Genomic DNA, 23,810 nt, shown 5'->3' on the forward strand with positions numbered 1-23,810 from the left:
CACATATTATACATGATTCCCAAAAGTTTAACGTTTTTAATAAGTTATGTATGTGAACGAATTTCAAACTATTTCTTCCTATCATATTTATCTCCATAGCTAAGAAATCTTTCCAGTTTGGATCTACGTCATATCACAGAACTGGACAATGAAACCGTGATGGAAATAGTAAAGAGATGCAAAAACCTTAATTCCCTTAATCTGTGTCTGAACTGGATCATTAATGACAGGTAACTTCATTATAGCATCTAAAACCAGTATAAAGCAAATTTAACTAGTGGTAATAGTGGAGAGTAATTCCTCATGGATCAGGCATTCAAGAAGATCAGTAAAAGCAAGCACTGTTTTCTGAGTGTTTATCTTGCTTGTTTTGGGTAAATCATCTAGACATATTTCACAGAGTGTTTGTATATTTCTGTGGCAGAAAAAAATTTAGTTATAACTGGATGACAGTACTAATCTGTTTCCTGTAGATTTCATGAGAATGTACTCTTTTTTGATTGAAATGTACAATTGCAATCATGACTTCTTCAGCAGGTAGTCAGGATTTAAACAGATTTATATACATACAAACAAGGAAGCATATTTTTGGCTACATCAGGAAAAATAAACTGCTTGTGGGTTACATAGTGGGATTCCTTTTGTTTTAGAAAGCAAGAAGTCTTTCATTTTTTGGCAAAGAGACTCTTCAGAATGAGACTGAAAGAATAACTGGGTTATTACCTTAGGCTTTTCCTTTCGACCAGAATACCTCCTATCCTGCTGTTTTCTGTCCTTTTGATCAAGTAATTTATTTTAACATTAAGTAAATGAGCATAGATGATGTATAGTTATATTGCAGATCAGATGAAAAATGAAAAATATTGAGAATTTTAGAAGTGGAGGTTTCCTTTTAAAATAAGAAAATTGAGCAAAGCCACTACCTCAAGGTGCACAGGAAAGAACATTTTGAATTACCTTTAACAGATTAGTTTATTATAACTGGTGCTTTAAACAAAAGGAAAGAAACAGTTTGAACAGAGAAAGGTTCTAGAACAGTTTCATATAAACCAGAACAATGTGTTTTAGCAATTGTACTTCTTTCCTGTGGTTACAGATTTTTTTCTAACATACTCTCTTTCAAGGTTTTCTGAAGTCTTTAAGAATGTACTAAAGTATATATGAGCTTAGACTTTGGTGAAATTATAATGTTCTAAAAATACTAAAATTGGAATGTGTTGAATAGGAAGTACCACTGAACTTCTACTGTAACTCCTTTCAGCCTTTAAAACTATTGCTTTGGTTTTGTAGGTTTAGGTCAGACCCTTAATGTAACTTCACTGGTTTTGAAAGCATTTAGTTGCCTCAGATATTTCTGTTTGAGGGCTTTATTTTCATATGCAGAATAAGGCTACTGTAATGGAAAAATTGAGAATAAAAAATACTAACAAGAAAAATGTAAATTTAAAAGACAGGCACTTTTCAGGCTTTAATTAAAGTACTTAGAAATGGTATATGTTTCTGTTTGAACTTTATGGTAAGACAGGCAGCTAAGTATGATCCAAACTGATGTCAAACTTCTCTTGAAATTACTAGAATTGCTAGAGTAAGAAATGTATCTTTTAACTATGTGCGTATGTCTCTAAAACTTCATATTAAATAGAGTTAGTATTTGAAGCTTAAGAAGAAAAGGGAACCCTTTCTAGCACAGACAGATAGCCTGCTGTTGTATGTAAACTTTTAGATTTGGAGCTTTGACTTTGTCTTTGTAGTTCTTTGCATTTTATGCATTTTATGCATTTGCAACTGATACCTAAACCTTGACTACAGATTTAAGTTTAGCTATTTAAATTAGCTTCTACCTAACAGGAAACAAAGAGAGGATTTAGAAAATAAGATGCCTTTGTTAAATCTTATTCATAGGCAGTCATTTGGCAATTTCAAGTATTTTTCCTATTTTACTAGTGAGATGAAGCTCCAAGTACTAGTCTTAACTGAATAAGAAGCTCTACTCCTCCTAAATGCCGTATTAAGAATTGCTGAAAATTATATAAAAGGAATGTGATGCAGCCACTGGACTTTAATCAATGTAGGCACTAGTTCAACAGAGCATATATTGTGAGCATATTCACTTTGAGGATATGAGTGATTCTTCACAAGTTCACAGGACTGTTCAGGTTCTTACCTTGGGTAAAAACCCAAGTTAGTTTAAATTAACTAAGTATATTCATGATTTAAGGCAAGCTGAGTTTTATTTTTTTGTTTTTTATCTGATGCCATTTGATGACTCCTAGTTAGAGGGGATGTCAGAGGAGATTCTGTACCTTGATACCTATGAGTGAATCTTTTGTTTCCAACATATATGAGATAGCAGCAGTATAATGTTTTACCTGACTCTTGGTTTTAAAATAGAGAGATCAATTCCACCACCTCACCCCCCACTCCCTGTTATCAAATCTGTTTACCTGTGAGATCCAACTATGTAGGGCTTGTATTTCAGATTTTTTTCAAACTTAACAAGACACCTTTTTGTCCTCTCTAGACTGACTGAGGGTTGGGTTTTTTTTTTTTTCTTTAAAGCCTTGGAAAACTTTTCCTCTATTCCTTTGTGCAGAATCAATGGTGAAAGAAAACTTGAAAGTTCTCAAAAATACATATAATTTAAAGATGATTCTGTGAATTATTTCTTAAAGATAGTTGATTATTTGGGGGTTTTACAGCAGAAGTAAATCACTGGTTTTAAAACTTTATTTTAGATTTCTTTATTGTTTCCACAAATCCACAAAAATACTTTCCATAAGCAAGGCTGTGGTCTCAGAACATTTATAGCACTCTCTTCCTTCTGACACAGTGTGAGATCTAATCCTGTGATCATTACATTTCTTGCTAAGTAACTGAAAGGAACTGAAACTTCCAAGGTGCAAGATCTCTGCATAGCAGACACTTGCTAAGATTTTTGGTGCTGTGATTTTTTTGCACATGCAAGAATTAACAAGAACTATTATTTCTCTGTTTTCATAGAATCACAGAATGGTTTGGGTTGGAAGGGACCTTAAAGATCATCCTACGGGTAGGGACACCTTCCACTCGATAAGATTGCTCAAAGCACCATCCAGCCTGACCTTGAACACTTCCAGGGAGGGGACATCCACAACTTCTGTATGTTAGATAATGCTGTGACAGCTCAGAAATCAAGTATAGTGATAACGGGGTTGAGAGTATTTGGGTTAGGTTAAGGGCCAATAAAGCGAATCTTGCTGTGGGAGTCTGCTATAGACCCCCCAACCAAAGCAGTGAGGTGGATGAAGCTTTCTATAAACAGTTGGGGGAAATCTCACGGTCACTTGCCATTGTTCTTGTGGGGGACTTTAGTGAGCGAAAAGCTGTGGATATTGTCTACCTGGATTTTCAAAAAGCATTCGACACACTTCCCCGTACAATTCTCATAGAAAAACTGGCTGCCCATGACCTGGATGAGCGAATGGTCTGCTGGGTCAAGCACTGGCTGGATGGACGGTCCCAGAGAGTGGTGGTCAATGTAGCTAAATCCAGCTGGCGGCCGGTCACAAGTGGTGTTCCTCAGGGCTCGGTGTTGGGACCATTTCTGTTCAACATCTTTATTGATGATCTTGATAAGGACATAGAGTGCATTATCAGTAAGATCACAGATGGCACCAAGTTAAGCAGGAGTGTCGATCTGCATGAGGATCGGGAGGCTCTACAGAGAGACTTGGATAGATTGGGTCGGTGGGCCAACGTTAACAGGATGAGCTTCAACAAGGCCAAGTGCCAGGTCCTGCACTTGGGCCACAACAACCCCATGCATCGCTACAGGCTTGGGGAGGTGTGGCTGGAGAGCTGTCTGGAAGAGAAGGATCTGGGGGTTCTCATTGACAAGCAGCTGAACATGAGCCAGCAGTGTGCCCAGGTGGCCAAGAAAGCCAACGGCATCCTGGCTTGTATTAGAAATAGTGTGACCAGCAGAAGTAGGGAGGTGATAGTCCCCCTGTACTCTGCACTGGTGAGGCCACACCTGGAGTATTGTGTCCAGTTCTGGGCACCTCAGTATGAGAGAGATCGAGGTGCTGGAGCGAGTGCAGAGGAGGGCAACGAAGCTGGTGAAGGGCCTGGAGAACAAATCCTATGAGGAGCGATTGAAGGAGCTGGGACTGTTTAGTTTGAGGAGGAGAAGGCTCAGGGGAGACCTCATCACTCTTTACACCTACCTGAAAGGACATTGTAGAGAGGTTGGTGCTGGTCTCTTCTCACAGGTAATTAGTGACAGAACAAGAGGGAATGGCTTTAAACTCCAACAGGGGAGGTTCAGACTGGACATTAGGAAAAAATTTTTCACAGAAAAGTGGTCAGACAGTGGAATAGGCTGCCCAGGGAGGTGGTGGAGTCACCATCCCTGGATGTGTTTAAGGGTCGTTTAGATGAGATGCTGGGGGATATGGTGTAGGGGAGAACTTTGTAGAGTAGGGCTGATGGTTGGGCTTGATGGTCCCAAGGGTCTTTTCCAACATGAATAATTCTGTGATTCTGTGATTTTCTGGGCAAACTGTTCCAGTGCCTCACCACCCTCACAGTAAAGAATTTCTTTGTTATAGCTAATCTAAATCTACCCTCTTTCAGTTTAAAACTGTTGCCCCTCATCCTATCACTACACTTCCTGATAAAGAGTCCCTCCCCATCTTTCCTGTAGGCCCACTTTAGTAGTGGAAGGCTGCTATAAGGACTCCCTGGAGCTTTCTCTTCTCTAGGCTGAACAATCCCAGTGCTCTCAGCCTGTCCTTATAAAGGAGGTGATCCAGCCCCCTGGTCATCTTTGTGGCCCTCTGAACCCACTTGAGTAGGTCTATGTCCTTCTTATGTTGGGGGCCCCAGAGCTGGATACAGTACTCCAGGGGGAGTCTCATGAGAGCAGAGTTGAGGGGGAGGATCACCTCCCTTGTCCTGATGGCCACACTTTTCTTGATGCATCCCAGGATACAGTTGGCTTTCTGGGTTGTGAGCACACATTGCTGCCTCATAGTCAGTTTTCCATCCAGTAGTACACCCAGGTCCTTCTCCACAGGGCTGCTCTCAGTCACTCATTATCCAGCCTGTATTTGTGCATGGGATTGCCTCAAAAGGTAACTGCCTCAATTTTTATTTTATTAAAGCTATTTCTGTTTTTGAAAGTGTGCATCTAAAAGGGCAGTAAAAAAAAAAATATTTTTACCTAAGGCAAAAAATATATTCAGTATGTTCAGTTGAGATACTATTGACATTAGTTTTAAAATGAAAGAAAAATAGGTCTCTTATGATTTGTAAAATGTCTTTAAAAGTTGAGAGTTAAGCAAGATCAAAAAAAAAAGACCTATTAATCTAACACAACAATTTCTTCTGTAAGTATTAACAACTCCCTCAAAAGCTTCATATTCTGTTTATCATGGTGGTTAAATACATTATAGAAACAGTCCTAGTACTTCTTTCAAATATGAACAAAACCAAACTTGCAAATTCTTGTAGTATGCATCATGAGTATATTATCTCAGGTCTTTGCAATTGCAAAGGAGTAAAAGTAAGTTCTTATCACTTTGATGTTGTTTTAATGGTCACTGCATTTGTTCGTATGAATTTCAATTGATACAATAAAAATAGTGATATCTAGAAATAAATCTCATGGGAGATTCAGGAAAATGTAGTATGATGTACGGGCAGAGTTTTCAGTATTGTGTAATTTTTCTTTGTTTGAGGAACATCTGGTATGTTTTATATCCATAAATGATCAAGGAACAAACAGCAGTTAATGTGGTATTTTTTTGTGAATCTTATCACTGTGGACTTTGAGTTGCAATTCACTTCAACTTCTGTATTACATAGTTCACCTAGTGGTAGACAATTAAAAGCTGTTCAGTGACTGTGAAGTCGAGTATTTCTGCTTGCTTAAGTCTTTGTTCTTACTAAAATACTCCCTTAGTAATATCTGTATAGAGGATGTTTGCCAGCCCATATTGTATCTATGGTTCTTCTAACAAACATCATGGTGCAGGGCATAATGCAGATAAGGTCAGGAGCTTTATCTAGAGCTACAGTGAGATTTTTGGGGGCACTGCCAGTCATCTGGGATAAGGTTCCACCTAGTTAACAAAATTAATGATTGGTTTTGCAGTCACAGGACAATAATTTCCCAACCATTTGAGAACTTTGGTTCTTCCTCTGCTGGTGGTACCAAGCGTTACTGTAATGATGTTTCAAGAGTGCTGTATTTTTTCACATAATTTATCACACAGTGATTGTAGGTGACTTTGTTAGCAGGTGCTGAGATTTACAGAGCATCTGGAGGTTGCTGAGAGTAAGCTATGGTTGTGGTTTGGAGGCAGGTATCCAGTATCTGCATGGCACAGTAAAACAGCAAATAATGTTGGTTGATGACCTTGTAGTGGTATCTCTTATTGCCATCAGAATTCTGATTAGTGATGTGGGGGAAGAAAAGCATTATGTGCACCTTCCTGAGCTTTCAGCGCAGATGGGAAACCTGGATTTGGTCTAATTATACCAGTTCTGAGAAAACTGCTGTTCTTCTGTAGTGCTTTCATGAAACATCACTGTGGATAAACCAGAGTAAATAGTGTAATGGGACAGTCACTGTACTGTAATGATTAAGACTTGGTGAGGATGCTGGTTGGAGTCCAAGATGGAGGAACTTGGTAATACAGACTTTTGACAAGGGTAGCAGTCAGGAAGTCAAAATATGGAACAAATGCAGAGGAAACATGGTAGATGATTGGAAGCCAGACCATAAGCCTGAAAATGAAGAGAAAGGGGCATTTTCTCCTTTGAAGAGGCTCCATCTTTTTTCTGCTAGGTCACTAATACAGCATCATTTTCTTAGGATTGGGTATATCGTATTTGTTGTCGTAAAGCATGTGGGGATTTCTACATTGTTATTTGGCAGAGTGAATTGTTAACATGGTCTTCCATATGCTAGAGGAGCGTTTAAAAAATTTGTTTTGACTGCCTACCATGAACTCATGTGAACCAATGTAATAAGCCTTGGGAGCATCTGTGTTGTGGGTAGAGGACACAATGCTGAAGATAGTCTCAGCAGGTGATTAGCTCACTGTGTTTAGTCCCAGAGCTGCTGGTGTATGTGAATGACTCAATATTTCACTAGCAAACATGAGCATCAAAATGGTAGCACAGTTCTTAAAGTAGATTTCCTATAAAATGCAGGATTAATGAATGCTAGAATTATTTTCAAGAAAAAAATAAATGTAATGGTTTTTTCCTGACAGTATAAGTCTCTGCATATTTGATGTGGAAATTATTTTAATAAAATTACATCTAAAATAAAAATGTATAAAGCTTTCAGCTTGCCTATATTTTTGCACTGGCAAAAATGTTCATTTTGTCTGGTGTCTACAAATGCTAACATAGCATCTTAGTATTCATCACCTTTGATCTGACTGAAGTGGAAATGTGCTTCAGGAGCACTGATACTTATTTGTGTCATTGTATATAATCTGGACTTGGGGATATAGTAGAGCCTTCCAGAAGAGTAACTGTACTTTTGTGTGATATTTGTCATGAATCATTCTAGGTGAATACTAGCATTTCTTAGTTCTAATTTAATGTCATCTTTCAGTGTTATCTGAAAGGTGATCTCCTTTGATCATAAAAAGTTACGTAATGTAACACAAATTAATTTTACTTTTAAACTTACTTATTTTTTTGAATGTCATTCCTTTTAATTAAATTTATAAGAAAATTTGCTTTACCCTGCAGATGTGTTTTGTAAAATGATTCAAGGTTGACTATCACATTTTTTAAAATTTCGAAATAAAGCATAGAATTTGGACAAAGAACGATAATTGGCATGCTTTGGTGAATTATGTCCTTTAAATTCTGGGTCTTTTTTTTTTTTAAGTGATTATGAAAAAATATATGAAAAAATAATACTTTGAGATTAGTCAAGTGGTGGGTTAATGTTGGTTGTCTGACAAATGCTTACCCAGCTGCTCTGTCACTCCTCCTCCCCACATCCCAAAAGGACAGGAGAAGAAGATGAAAAAACTCATGGGTTGAGATAAAGACAAAGAGATCACTCAGCAATTACTGTCATGGGCAAAACAGACTTGACTTGAGGCAGATTAATTTATTGACAATTAAAAACAGAGTGGGATAGTGAGGAAAAAAAGGGCAAAAATAAACCACTTTCCCTTACCCTCCCCTTCTTCCTGGGTTCAACTTCAGTCCTTCATTCCCAAGTCATCTAACTCCTCCCCATGAAGGAGCTCAGTGTGGTGGGGAACAGGGGTTGCAGTCAGTTCGTAAGACTTCATCTCTGCCACTCCATCGTCACACTTGCCCTCTGCTCCAGCATGGGCTCTTTTTGTGGCAAGGTTTTGGGAGTGGGGTGACTTCTCTGAGAAAATGCCAGAAACTGCTCCTGTGTCAGACAGAGCCAGTTCCAGCTGGCTCCAAAACGGATCCGCTGCTGGCCAAAGCTGAGGCAATCAGTGATGTGGTAACATATTTAAGAATGGTAAAAAACACTGTGCCAAGGCAGCCAGGAGAGGGGAGTGAGAATATGTGAGAGAGACAGACAGTCAGTGAAAAAGGAGGAGGTGCTTCAGGCACTGAAGCAGAGAGTCCTCTGCAGCCTGCAGTGAAGACCATGGTGACACAGGTTGTCCTGCTGCAGCCTGTGGAGGTCTGTGATGGAGCAGAATCACAGAATCATCTAGGTTGGAAAGGACCTTGAAGATCATCTAGTCCAACCGTTAACCTAGCACTGACAGATCCCAACTACACCATAACCCTCAGCGCTATGTCGACCCTACTCTTAAACACCTCCAGGGATGGGGACTCCACCACCTCCCTGGGCAGCCCATTCCAACACCTAACAACCCATTCTGTAAAGAAATACTTCCTAATATCCAGTCTAAATCTTCCCTGGTGCAACTTGAGGCCATTCCCTCTTGTCCTATCACTTGTTACTTGGTGAAAGAGGCTCATCCCCAGCTCTCTGCAACCTCCTTTCAGGTAGTTGTAGAGGGCGATGAGGTCTCCCCTCAGCCTCCTCTTCTCCAGACTAAACAACCCCAGTTCCCTCAGCCGCTCCTCGTACAACATGTGCTCCAGACCCTTCCCCAGCTTCGTTGCCCTTCTCTGGACACACTCGAGTAATTCAATGTCCTTTTTGTAGTGAGGGGCCCAAAACTGAACACAGTCATCGAGGTGCGGCCTCACCAGTGCCGAGTCCAGGGGTAAGATCCCTTCCCTGTCCCTGCTGGCCACGCTATTTCTGATACAAGCCAGGATACCACTGGCCTTCTTGGCCACCTGGGCACACAGCTGGCTCATGTTCAGCCGGCTGTCAATCAACACCCCCAGGTCCCTCTCTGACTGGCAGCTCTCCAGCCACTCCTCCCGAAGCCTGTAGCGCTGCTGGGGGTTGTAACCGCAGATCCACTCTGTAGCCCATGGAGTACCCCTTACTGGAGCAGGTAGATGTGCCCTGAAGAAGCTGTGACCCCATGGAGAGCCCACACTGGAGCAGGTTCCTGGCAGGAACTGTGGCCCATGGAGAGGAGCCCATGCAGGAATGCATTTTCTGGCAGGACTGTGACCCTGGGGGGGGACCCACACTGGAGCGGTCCATTCCTAAAAGATTATACCCTGTGGAAAGAACCCATGCTGGAGAAGTTCTTGAAGAACTACAGCCTGTGGGGAGGACCCACATTGGACAAAGTTGTGAAAACAATCTCCCATGGGAGGGACCCTGTACTGGAGCAGGGGAAGAGCATGAGGAGGAAGGAGTGGCAGAGACAAAGTGGTATGAACTGACCACAACCTCCATTCCCCATTGCCCTGAGCTGTTTCAGAGAAGGAGGTAAAGGAGTTGGGACTAAAGTTGAGCCCAGGAAAAAGGGAGAGGTGAGGTGTTTGAATTTCTTATTTCTCATCCTGCTCTGTTTAATTTGAAATAAATTAAACCAGTTTCTCCAAATCACGTCTGTTTTGCCTGTGATGGTAATTGGTGAGCAATCTCCCTGTCCTTATCTTGACCCCCAGGCCTTTTTCATCTTATTTTCTCCCCCTGTCCAGCTGAGGAGGAGGATTGAGGGAGTGGCTTGGTGGGCACCTGGCAACCAGCCAAGGTTAACTCACCATGGCTCTCCATGGACTACGTCCTTCACGAACTGCTCCAGTTTGAGTCTTTCCCATAGGATGCAGTTCTTCAACAACTGCTCCAACATGACTTCCTTCCATGGGGTACAATCATAAGGAACAGCCTGCTCCAAGCATGAGTCCCCCACAGGCCATGGTTTCTGACAGAAAACATGTTCCTGCATGGGCTTCTCTCCATGGGTTGCAGCTTCCCTCAGGGCACCTCCATCTGCTGCAGCATGGGGCTCTCCACAGGTTACAGTGTGGCTATCTGCTGCAGTGTGATCCTCCATGGGCTGAAGAGGGACAAGCTGCTTCACCATGCTCTCATCCAGGGGCTGCAGGTGAATCTTAACTCTGGTGCCTGGAGCACCTCCTCCCTCTCCTCCTTCTCTGACCTTGGTGTCTGCAGGGCTGTTTCTCTCACATTGTCCTCACTACTCTCTCACATTATGCTGTGCAGCATTTTTAAATTTTCTTAAATATACCTTCCTCGAGGTGCCATGTCATCTTGACCATTCTTTATGATGATTTCTTTGACCTAAACATACAGAAAACAACAAAAAAAACCCCCAAACACTACTGTGTCTGTTAGCTATCGCTACTATTTGTATTCTTCCATAAATATCTCCAGTTTTATTCTTGTCATAGGTTAGCCTTGTCTAACAGCCAAACACCCACCTGGCCACTCATTCCCTTCTCGGCAGGACCAAAGGGAGAAAAAAAAAAAAAAAAGCTCATGGGTTGAGGTAAAGACAAGGAGATCGTTTACCAGTTACTGCTGAGGGCAAAACAAATTTGACTTGGGGAAAATTAGTTCTAATTAATTACTAGTTAAGATAGATTTGGGTAGTGAGAAACTAAAAGGCAAACATTAAAGCAACACCTTTCATGCCTCTTTCCCAGGCTTAACTTTACATCTTCACTCCCAAGTCCTCTACTGCCCTAAGCAGTAGAGGGCGATGGGGAGAGAGGTGTTACAGTCAGTACACAGTGATTCCTCTCTCCTGCTCCTTTCTTCTCACATTTCCTTTGCTCTGATGCAGGCTTTCCACAGGCCACAGCTCCTTTAGGAGTATCCATTTGCTCTGACGTGGGCTTATCTACACTCTGTAATGTAGGTGTCTGCTCCAGTGCCATGGAGCACCTCCACCTCCTCTGCCTTGAGCTTGGTGTTTGTACTTGCTGTTTCTCATGCTCTTTCTTTTCCCTTTTCCCCTCTCTGTGTGGTGTGGTTTTGGCATATTTTTGCCCTTTGTTAAGTATACTTTCCCAGAGGTGCCACCATCTTGGCTGAGGGGCTCAGCTGTGCCCTGGGTCTGTTGGAGCCAGCGGTGTCTGGCATGGGACAGCCCTGATCTCTCCTCACCAAGACCACCCTGCAGCCCCCCTGCCACCACCTGGGCATCTGCACCCAGTACAGTGATTTTCATTTCACAACTAAGAACAAGTTACGGGAGGTCAGTTGTTTTTCCCAAACCAATTAAAAGGTGAAGTTGCATGATTCTTCTTACTATGGTTATCGAAACAGATAGGCTGTAATATTTCATCACAACATTGAGGTAGCATTTATGCTGCAATGTTTCAATTAGTAGACCTGGGAGTTGTCACTCATACCTTATTTCAGTGATGCGATATCTTACTAATTTAGTTTTTGTTCTCATTGCACAATACTGTGTGAGAATGACATCCTAGATGTCCAGTAATGCAAGATGAACTTGTGCAGAATCTAGTAATGGCCGCACATTTGTGCTATTCTGTTATAACTTTGTTTTAAATGCTACGTTACTTTTCAGTCCAGCCTGCAAGTGCTTGGGAAAAAATCTGGGGTATGGTTCAACATATATATTAGCAGTTATCCCCCAAATCGCTATCCTTATCAGAGTTAGTAGTCCTTTCAGCTTCTAGTTATAAGTCCTGAACCCACTTTATAAAGGCTTCTGAGAACAGTTTCTTTGGCATTGTTATCAAATAAGTTAATTTTTACAAACATTTGATTGGAACAGATCACTCTTATACTGTCTGCAAAGTTTAACCAATGACAAAAATCAGAATGCATTTTCTATAATTAAGTGTAACTGCATTTAATGAGGTTTTAGCCTGCTAATTCTACTTCTGTCTATGACTGGTATTAAATAGTTTCTTAGGAATCATTTTCTGGTGGAAATGGATGTTATCAGAAAGAGTAAAACTTCCAAGCTAGTGACATGATTTGACACCCTTTTATCTTTCTTTACATACTTGAAAAGTGGGGAAAATAGTCCACTGTTGTCACACTGCTGAAATGTATGATAAATGAAGCTCTGTAAATAGTGAAAATACGAGGAGGGTGATTAAGTCTGACAATTCTCATGTAGAAAAGCTCGAGATGATAAATATCTCCTGTGATGAGTTATTAATGTAATGCAAGGGACTAGCATGAGCCTAAACAAATTTATGAGTTCTACCATAATTTTGGAAGATAGGTATGAACTTGTTAAACCAAAGGAGAAATTGCATAGACATGGTTGCTAATAATTAAAAATGTCAGACTTGACATAAATGTGGCTTGACTCTTTTCTGTATGACATTCCTTGCAGAAATTAAGAAAGTGCAATGTTCCCTGAAGGCATAGAAGTGACAGTGTGTTGTAAGTCTGAGTCCTTAGTGCATCATGAAAACGGAAATGTTTTGTATGTTTATCATTTCTGTACAAATAAAATATTTGCAGTGTTATAATTTGAAGTAGTACAGAAAAATAAAAAATCCAACCTACTAATGCTCAGAAAATATGTAGTCCTTACTGCAATTACCACTGCATTTTGAGGTTACAACCAATATTTCACCATGCAGTCAGAAGAGACACAGTACTTGAAAAAGGACAGAAGAAAGGATGGCTTCTTAACAATTTACTGCACTGACTATATTGTTTAGAGTCTGTCAGCATATCCATTATAAATACCATTTGAAAGGAGCATAACCATGTTCTAAATTTACTTTAGTCTATTCCTTGCATGGGTTATAAGCTCAAAATTAAAATAATTTAGAAAAATTTTTTGCGGGATTTTTGTGTGTAAGTGAGCTTAAGACCCAGGTTATTGGTGGGATCATGCCACCATATAAACAGGAAATGTGTCAGATTCAGTATGCTAATTGTGTTCAATCCTGATCAGGTTAAGGCAATGATCCCCACTTTTTCTCTCGTTAAAACCAAAGAAGGCTAGTATATGCTGAATTTTCTGTGATGTTAAATGTAGTTATTTTTGTGTATCTAGAATTCAAGATTAACCAGTAAGTACTGACTTGTAAAGATGAAAAATTAATGTGCCTTTGAGAAGTTGTAGTAAGCTTGAAGAGGAAGATGGTGATGAAATTGAAGTTGAGCTGACAGAATGAATGACTAGGTAGTTCTGGAACTGCCAGTAGTAATATAATGAGGTAAAAATAAGCAGCAACTCAAATTGAAAGTGGTGGTTTCTGTAGGGTATAGACAGTGAACGATGAGTGAGTGATGCAAAGAAAAAAAAAATTTAAAAGGCTAAACAGCGACTTACATTTGGATTGGAGTCTCATTGACTTCTCTGCATACCCTGTGATCATGATCTACTGCTTTTCACTGTGCCAGTAGGGATCTGGGACTCATACAGCTAACCTTCGCAGAAGCAGCGTGTTTCCAGGCCTCACAGTTCTATACACACAGAGAAAACAGGAAGCACCCTACCCACTCATTAGATATAGCCTGAATTTTTCACTGGAAACCACTTTTATAATCTTTAGGGCTTTCTCTGGCATTATGTCACACCTGGAGTACTGTGTCTGTTTCTGGGCACCCCTCTACAAGACAGACATGGACACACTGATGAGAGTCCTGCAAAGGGCCACAAATATGGTGAAGGGACTGGAGCAGCTTTCCTATGAGGACAGACTGAGAGAGCTGGGACTGTTCAACCTGGAGAAGAGAAGGCTCATGAGGGACCTCATCAATGTGTGCAAATACCTGAAGGGAGAGTATAGAGGAAATGGCTCCAGGTTCTTTTCAGTGGTGCCCAGTGACAGGACCACAGACAATGAGCACACATGGAAACACAGGAGGTTCCCTCTGAACAGTAGGAAACACTTTTTCTGTATGAGGTTGAGGAAGCACTGGCACAGGTTGCCCACAGAGGCTGTGGAGTATCCCTCCTTGGAGAACAGGGCTCTAGATGGCCTTACTTGAGCAGGAAGTTGGATCAGATGACTTCCAGAGGTCCCTGCCAACCTCATCCATTCTGTGAGTCTAACACTTACTGTTAGAGATAGTTCATGTTTTGATTGTTTAGTTAAGAAAACTGGAGGTTTTAACTGAGCTTCACTGTAGCAGCCATCTTCCTTGCTGGCTTCCAGTTTTTCAAGGTTTGTCATGATGTGCTTGAACAGACAATTACCTCCTGGTTCTGGAAAATGTATGGGCCAAGCAGGACCTAGAGAAGGTCCTCAAGGAACGTAAGACATTGACGTCGTCATGGATGTTATTGCTTACAGTGATGAGTGAGAAAAAGTTGGTTTCTGTTCTCATTCTTTTCCTGTCTCCCCCAGTAACAATTACCTCCTCCTACTCTGTCTTATTTCTTGTCTTTCCTTTTCCTCCTCTTCAGATTTCATCTTATAAGAGTCTAATTTATCTAGCCAATGGTATTTAACAGATCATTGTGAGCCTGGGGTAGTGGGAGAGTTAAGAGCAATGCCAAAAGCTGTGCTCTGGAACAGGTTTGCCAGGTTGCACTCAATCCAGACTGTGGTCTGTAGTCTGGTACTGTTGCAACAAGATTGACAGCATTGTTTCCAAAGTCAGAGACTGTTTTGGACTTTCAACATAGTATGCTGTGTTTTCTGGATGGGTAATAAAAGGTTTTTGCCTTTGTGTAGGCCTGCTAAAGGCATTGAATAAATGAATGTTTCCTATCTAGGGAAGTCTAAGTCTAGGTAAGTTACATCTAGGCAAGTTTCTAAATCTGTTACTATAATTAGCTTCAGGACTAACATATGGGACAGTAGTATTTTTTTAGTTAAAGACACACTATGTTCCAGTTTCAGACCTTACCAAGAGTTAGGCATGCTAAACCCTCTGTGCCAAAACCTGAGGCTGTATGCAGCATCTGAAAAGCCTGGTTGCAAGAAAGATGCAGTCATTTGCTGCTTGCTGACCCGGCCCAGTGCGGAGTAGAACAGAACCCAAAGGCTGATTTTGGTCGTACACCTATTATTAAACAATGAGATTTCGTTTATAAAACTGAATTTTGAAGTCATGGATGTGTACAGTGAATTCTCTGTTAATTGTTCTGCTCTTCTCTGATTCTTTCCTGCTACAAATTACTATTAGCTAAACTTTGTTAAGAATTATGCAGTACTGCTAGTGCATGATGCTAAGCTCCTTGAAAGTCTTTTTCAACACTACTGAAGTTGCACAGTTACTTTAATTCAGAGACTCAAACATGAGTTGATTTAAAACAAACAAACAAGAAGCATACTGGATTGGAAGAATACTGAGAAAAAATGGATTTTGTCAATACTAGGAGGAGTCAAAATGCCCTTTATAGTTCTCAATTAATTTTACACTTGGTATGTGATATAAAATGCATTCATTTAGACGTATCTTCAGAATGTTTAAAAATCAAACATCGGTTGTGCTAATCTAGCAAACTTAATTTTGTATGGTTTTGATTACTGTAACTGAGAAGATACCTGTTTATATAATTGAGAGTAAAAACCAGTCTTGACGTATTTATTTCCTTACTAGAATCTTGTCATGTAAATTTTACTGACAAAGTCTAGGTATCATTCTATTGTAGAAGTTGCTTTTCCATGCTGATCTTGGCAGCTATCTATCAACAAGGCTTAACAATGAGCTGTATATACAATATTACTAAGCAAGACCTGTCAGATGGCATTCAAATATTCATGCTGTCTTTTCGGGTATTGAAAGTACTTTCCTACTGTGAATAAAGTGCTTAAAGGAGAAGGTCTTACCTTCAGAATTTTATAGCTGTATGGAAAGCTAGCAGCGGTTTCTTTTTCTATGCATCTGTATGCAGTGGTTCTGGGGTTTTTTTAAGTGATGCTTCCAATTTTTACATATATAGGCTATATTGAGAGAATGCCTTTCCTCAGGTATTCGATATAGGCTAGATGTTTTGTTATACTTGCATTTTAAAAACTGCAGAAAAACTAAAAGCATGAAATAGTTTTGTTAAAGATTCAGATGATTAATAGTGTATTATGACTATATTTGTTGTGTTTACTGATATATGACCCAATTCACTAAAAATAGTTTATATAGATAGTGTGAATCTGTAGTTATTTAGACTCTTCTTGTATTAAACACATGTAAATTCTATTTCTGGGTTCTAACAATGCTTAAAACTTTTAGCTAATAGAACAGAAATGTAATTGATCATTTAGACTTTAAAGAAAGTGTTTCTGTAGTATGTATTGCAAACTGTAGTCCCATTTCTGCTTTCAGACATATCAATTGGCTTAGAAAGTTTATGCTATCCTTTAGCATTTCAGCAGGGGAAAAATAAAAAGAGTGTGCACAAGCTTTCCTCCATTAGTTGTCTTCTAGCCTGGGAGACTGTGGCTGGAATTTAAAATTGTATTAGACTCCCCTGGGGCAACCAAACAAGAAGGAAAATACATTCTGTGCAACATAGTTGTGCTCAGTGGTCTCCATTTGGACTGTTTTCCTGTCTGTTTCTGGTCTCTCTGATTACAGTAGCAGTAGAATTACCAATATTTGTTGTAGCTTGGAGCTGACAGTAATGGACATTCCTGATTTTACATAATAGCAATAGTAGTTCAGAAATTTCAGGTTACTTCCAACCCTCAATTCATCATTGAACCACAAAAATCCATTTTATTTTAGTACTCTATAAACTTCTGGGGCATAACAATGTTTTTTAAAGATTCAACATTCAGAATTCAAAAAAAGAATTGAAATAACAACTAGAAACTCGATTTTCTTGTAATAGCTTACTTTTCCAAACATTACTTGAAAAGGCTCTTGCCTTTAGATAGATGCACCTCTTAAACTTCAAATCATCCCACTTGTAGTATCAAGTAATCATTTTTACAAATCATATTTTATTACATTTTCTGCAGCTCAGTGAATTGCAGTCTACATGCATTACATTTCAAAGAGTGAGTATAATACAGAAATATTCTTTAGACAACTCATCAGGCTAATCTCTGCTGTATTCCCTCTTCTCCTTACCTGTAATGCTAAACGATTATCTTAAATATGTGCTCTAAGCAAAAGGATAAAAGTTCTTACTTTGAAGGAATTCTTGTGTCATTCTCTCCTAAAAAATGTGTTTGGTTACTCTAGTTACTGTATAATTGGTGTAACAAAACATACTTCATCACTGTCCTTGACAGATTTCATTTTTTAAATAAAACATTGTCTTGTTTTGAAATAACTTATTACAGTATTGGAGGCTATTAAGAATTTGCTTAAATATTTAAAATCTTGAGGTCAAATTTTAAAATAAACATCTCAGAAGAATTTTCAATAGCGCATATTCAATAGCACTTTTATTCTTGCCTGTAACATTGTTTTGATTCTTTGCTTTACTATATAGTATATGTAGCTTAGTAGTCAATACTGTTGAATATTTGATGAATAAAATTTACAAAAATGTTTCCTGATTAGCCCTGATCTAAATGGTGATATATTAATATATCTATGAATCTGAATGCCTATGAGTTTTATGAAATAAATAAGGTGAAGCAATGTGAAAATTATGGTTGTTTTTAGAAAGCAGCACAAAAGTTAGAGTTTGAATTTTCACTGCTATAGCCATTTTTTGCTAACATACCAATCATAAAACTTATAAATCGGGGTTTATTATTTATTTTTCTGAAAATTACGGAGAGCGTGGTCTCTCCAAGGACTGTTCCAAACAATGAATGTTCCATACAATGAATGTACAAAACTGTACTGTAGCCTGTAGTAGCATAAAATGTGTACCTTTTAGAAATTAAAGGAATATGCTGTTTTCACATAGATTTGATTTTGATTTTTCCTTTTTTTGTAAAATAGTTTTCCATAATTTTGCCTTAGAAATGGCTGTAAGTGAAGGGTAGACTTTGTAAAAAACCTCCTTGAAGCATTTTTTTGTATTGTCTGCCAAAATGGAAACTGCCAGGAGAGAAATAATAACAGGTGCTGATTATTTTTCCTTCTCTAGGTCTTGCCCTAGATCCTTTAATTTACAGGCTTATCAGAACAATAATTATTGTTTATTCAGTTTTTACTGGCTTCAGTTCAGATTTAATTGTTTGCACATCTAATGATCACAAAATCTAGCCTTTAAGTTCTCTAAGTTTGTCCTGAATTTCTGTAAAATTTTTTCCATTTGTATAAAGAACATACTGTATAGGCTTTTCGAGTTTTCTTTTAGTGCATAGATCTCTTTCAGAACAGAGATGATTAACATGGTTATAAAGCATTATTCAAAATGTAACTGAACAATGGACTTTTTCCTGGTAAATTTGGACTCTTCAAACAAGTAACCATGCTTGACGGAAGAATTATATCAGGAATTAAACCATGTTGTGTTGGAGATAGTTTCATGATGTTAAAAATAAAAATTCACTCTGTGATCTCGAGATCACAGGCTAGAGTTGCACCTTGGCAGGAGCTGTGTGATATGTATGACGGAACTGGCATGGCCTTAAGGCTACTTGGCTGCCCTCAACCACTCTGAATGTTATAGGTTACAGTGACATTATCTGATAGTATTCTATTAAGTTCATCTTTGGACAGTTTTTGCTCTCTGGTACTTGGCTTTTTCAGGCTGTCTTCTTCATGCACTGTTCAAGTGCTCACAGCACCTTCACTTAATTGTCTGTCTCTTAAAAAGAGTTCACTTAACAGTGATCATCGTTTCCAATTTGTTTGGACATTGCCCTTTATTTGTCTTTGTTATTTTCTTTATTGTTAGTATTTTGGGTCAAGCCTGTATCTCCTGTCTGTACAGCATTTAACACAATCTTCAGCCCAATCTTCATGTTGGCAAGACAGTACTCCAGTTGTATGCCCTAGCTAGTGAGGGATGAGAAGGCAGGCGGCCATGCCTCTATGTCTTAGTGAATTTATCCTTGCAGTCAGAAGCTGTGATTCCAGACACTGCATTATACTGTCAAACAGTGGATGAACAAAACTGGTGTTGTACTATAGTTCACTGGTGGTTTAGGTGATGATTTTCAAGTACCCATTTCCCTAGGCATTCCCAATGCATATTTTTGCAGTCCATAGATCCCAAGACAAGGACTCAAAAAATGAGCTTACAGCTAAAATATGTCACTGGATCGTCAACTTAATTTCAGGAAATTATTTTATCACACTTCGCTTTCAAGCTTCATTTTACATAGATACTTCGAGTATTCAAAGGGTAAAATAAAGTATTGTAGAGCAAAGTAAAGCTTCTCTTGAGACTACAAATTATGTTAGTCATTGTATTGGGAGTAAAGGCCTTATAAGCATGTAATGTTCTCTGTATACTCCCTATTGCCTGTCACAGTCTTTTTCAGCAAATGCCTTGAAAATAGTGGTATTAAATAGACACGTGCATCAAAATAACTTTTGTTATACTTAAGTTATACGGTCATATAAAGATTCATATATATTGTTCAATTGCATCTTAAAAAGGCTACAGGAAAAGCAAATAGTTAATTTTTCTAGGTGCTTTGAATGAGCATCAGCTCTCAGTTTACAGTATCTTAACATCCACTGGTGGTATAATTTAGATAAGCAACCCAGCTTTGTTCAAGTTAAAAACACACCATTTGAATAGCATTGCACTTGTAAATGTCTAGACTAGTTACATGAAAATCTCTTCAGTTTTGGAAACAGAAATTCTTTCAACAAATATACACAATGTTAATTACTTTTACAAAATACTTTCAGAATGTGAGACTTGCATGTGATTTGAACCATTATTTTTACTCACATGGTGTTTTACAATTTTTACCATAAAGGTTTCATTATCTAATGTAATATTTTAATGTTTCCTGAAATGTCAAGATACTTTTTTTTCACTGAAATATGAAATACTGTATAACATCCATATACATAAATATATATACATCCATGCATGTTGTGCACAATTTGTTTTGGAACTTTGAAGTGAATTTTTGTACAGAATTTTCCATAAAGACTGAATGTTCAAACATAAGAGGAGAAGTTTTACTGATAAATGCAGAGTGTCAAGACTTTTAAGGTCATACATCAAGATCAAATAGTATTCTAGAGGTATTAGATTAAAGCTAATATTAATATTAGTATTATTATTAATATTCCAATTTATGAATTTGTTTTCAGTCTTAGAAAATTGATGTGATTTCCCCAAGATCATTGTAACATTACTTTTAAAATCAAGATTAAAATCCTACAAGAAATTAATTTCACTGTTTTTCCACATGTACGTTGCTAGTAGCTGTCCATATCTATCTCATGAAGTAATCCTAAAACAGGATACCCTGTAATTTCCCATTAACAATCATGGGTATTCTGATGAATGGCATAGCAGAAAGATCAGAATATTTTATTTTTTTGTCATCTCAACTTTGACATCACTCAGTAATTGCCTGCAGAGAAGAGGAAGGGGTGATTAAAAACAAGGAGACAGTTCCAATACCTGATGTAAAATCCCACTGTTAGGAATTGATAAACATTCACATGCATGGGAGGTTTAGACTGTGTCTGTATAAAACTAGATATTCATATTACTACTTATAAAACAGGGACTCTGAACCAAAGGACAGGTGAAAATGTGAATTGTCAGAAAAAAACCTCTTCAATTATGGTAATAGTGAAGGACACAGATGTTTGTTTGGGACACAGTATTTGGGAGATTGGATGGTGTAGAGTATTTCTAACATTTGTCACTTCATTATAGTATATGATTTAAGACAATTTTAATTCCAGCTTTCACTCATGATTTCCAAGTGTTAAATGCTGTTCTGCTGTAACAGCATGAAAAGGTGATTGAGAATCCCCTATTTTTACTTTATATTTGTGTGGGAAATGATAGAGGTGATGATTTGTCTAGTTGCTCTCCTGTAGTTAAATTTATAGAAAAGATAAATCTAGTAATTGTTGATTAAACTACAAAAGAAAGCATGTTTATAAACCTGAAGAACCATTATCTCAGTTGCTGAGAAGAGGGGCTCCGAAGCAGAGGACAGTGGTGGGGGACCCTCCTCAAAGCATCAAAAACCCACGGCAAAACCACAAGATGCGAAGGCAGAAGCCCAGGGAAGGGGGAGAGCCTCAAGTCGCCCCCACCCCGAGCGGGAAGAGCGAGATTCTGCTAATGAGGACAGCGGTGAGTCAGAATGGGTGGAGACTGGAGTGATGACACCAAATGCCCCTCACGTACAAGAGCATCCCCCAGGGAGCGCGAGCGACCAGGAGCGCGGCAAACAGGGCGTGGCGCGTCAGAAGGTTGAGGTGCGACAGTTTGCACGGCAGTTTGCACGGACAGGGCACAGTCCTTCTCCGGGGTCTACAGCTTATCTGAGCTAGTTTCATCTTATCGTCCTCCACGAGTAGACTGAACCATGGTCTCCACTTGCGTCAAAACCACCACCAGAAAGAACGTGGCAACGCAGATGGAGCTGCCACGCAAACATGCAGCGGTCCAGGTCCCAAGTTGCAGGGAGTGTCTGAGCCTGTCAATCCTGCCGGAGGGCAGCAGTGACAAGACCCGTGTGTGCTGTGATCAGCTGGATGACCTGCTCAGCCTGGTGGAGGAACTCAGAGAAGAGGTTGAAAGATTAAGAATTGTTAGCGAGTGCGAAAGGAAATTGATTGGTAGAGTAGCACCTTGGCACCCCTGAAACAAAAGGAGCAAATGGAGGCTCCAGAAGAGCCAGGCGATCACTCACCCTCTTGCTACCAGGCAGAAGGAGGGGACCTAAGAGATGGGGGAGGCTGGAAACAGGTCCCTGCTCAGGGAGGCAGGAAAATCCTCTCCCGACCTCCCTCACCTACCGTGGTGTCCCTTCACAATAGATTTGGGGCCCTGGAACTTGTCAATGAAGAAGAGAAGGATGAAGAAAATGAGTCAAACAAGGAGGAAGACGAAGGTCCACCAAGGCCATGTCTCTCTAGACCAGGTATTAAAACGAATTCTAAAAAGAACCCCAGAAGGGTCATTGTAGTGGGTGACTCCGTTCTGAGGAGTGTTGAAGGCCCAATATGCAGACCGGACCCACTTCACAGGGAAGTCTGCTGCCTCCCTGGGGCCTGGGTAAAGGATCTCACAGTAAAACTCCCCACTCTAGTAAGACTCAAGGACTACTACCCTCTCCTGGTTTTTCAGGTAGGCAGTGACAACATTACCAGGAGAAGTCCTAAAACAATGAAGAGAGATTTCAGGGCCTTGGGGAAACTGATTAAGGGGTCGGGGGCACAAATTGTGTTCTTCTCCATCCCTTCAGTTGTGGGGATGGATGAAGAAGAATACAGGAGAACTCAACAGATGAACTTGTGTCTCCGAGACTGGTGCTACAGTCAGGGCTTTGGATTTTTCAATCATGGGTTGGTATACAGGACGCCAGACATTTTGACATCACATGGTATGCACCTGTCCCAGAGGGGGAAAGGGATCTTGGGGCAGGAGTTATCTGGGCTCATTGAGAGAGCTTTAAACTAGATTTGAAGGGGGAAGGGGACAAAACACCAGCCCATCTGAAGTGCATGTATACCAATGCACACAGCATGGGTAACAAACAGGAGGAGCTTGAAGCCATGATGAAGAAGGAAAATTATGATGTAGTGGCTATAACAGAAACATGGTGGGATGTCTCCCATGACTGGAGTGTGCCAACTGATGGCTACAAGCTCTTTAGGAGGGATAGACAAGGAAGGAGAGGTGGTGGGGTGGCGCTGTATGTTAGGGACTGTTATGATTGCTTTGAGTACAAGTGTAGTGAAGACAGGGTGGAGTGTCTTTGTGTTAGAATCAGGGGGAAGGCCAACAGGGCAGATGTTGTAGTGGGAGTCTACTATAGGCCACCCACCCAGGACAAGAGGTGGATGAAATACTCTGTAGGCAGATAGGAGAAATCTCACAATCGCTTGCCCTTGTTCTTGTGGGAGACTTTAACTTCCCCGACATCTGCTGAAAATACAACACAGCAGGGCGGGACCAGTCCTGGAGATTCCTGGAATGTGTGGGAGATAACTTCCTGACACAGCTGGAGAGTGAACCGACCAGCGAAGGTGCCCTGCTGGATCTCCTCTTTGTGAACAGAGAAGGACTGGTGGAGGATGTGGTGGTTGGAGGCCGACTAGGGCACAGCAATCATGAAATAATACAGTTCTTCTCTGTTCTGAGAGAGGCCAGGAGAGGGCTAAGCAGAACTGACATCCTGGACTTCAAAAGGACTGACTGTCTTGCTTGAAAGGATCCCTTGGGAGACGATCCTGAGGGGTATAGGGGTCCAGGAAGGCTGGGCACTCTTTAAGAAGGAAGTCTTAATAGCACAGGAGCAGGCTATTCCCAGGTGCTGAAAAGAAGCCGGCAACAGAGAAGACCACCCTTGCTGAACAGGGAGCTTTGGCTGGAACTCAGGGAGAAAAGGAGAGTTTACAGCCTTTGGAAGAAGGGGCTAGCCACTCACAGTGATTACAAAGAGGCTGTGAG

At 40.0% G+C, this 23,810-nt stretch overlaps 1 protein-coding gene across 11 annotated transcripts in view; it reads left to right on the forward strand.

Moving 5' to 3' along the window:
* FBXL17 (F-box and leucine rich repeat protein 17) overlaps positions 1–23,810 on the forward strand; it is a 315,193-nt gene that overhangs the window by 101,356 nt on the left and 190,027 nt on the right. For 9 of the 11 annotated variants that reach the window (XR_012627033.1, XM_074855755.1, XM_074855754.1 and 6 more), the window contains exon 6: positions 100–230. Coding sequence is in view for 10 of the 11 variants with exons in the window: in XM_074855755.1 (XP_074711856.1) it covers positions 100–230 (131 nt within the window). In the remaining variant the exon portion in view is untranslated. Of the gene's footprint in view, positions 1–99; positions 231–12,719; positions 12,903–17,256; positions 17,296–23,810 lie in introns of those variants that run through there. The other 2 variants (XM_074855757.1, XM_074855762.1) reach the window with 2 other exon arrangements.

This window comes from Strix uralensis, chromosome Z (genome assembly GCF_047716275.1).
Source record: "Strix uralensis isolate ZFMK-TIS-50842 chromosome Z, bStrUra1, whole genome shotgun sequence".
Taxonomy (NCBI): domain Eukaryota; kingdom Metazoa; phylum Chordata; class Aves; order Strigiformes; family Strigidae; genus Strix; species Strix uralensis.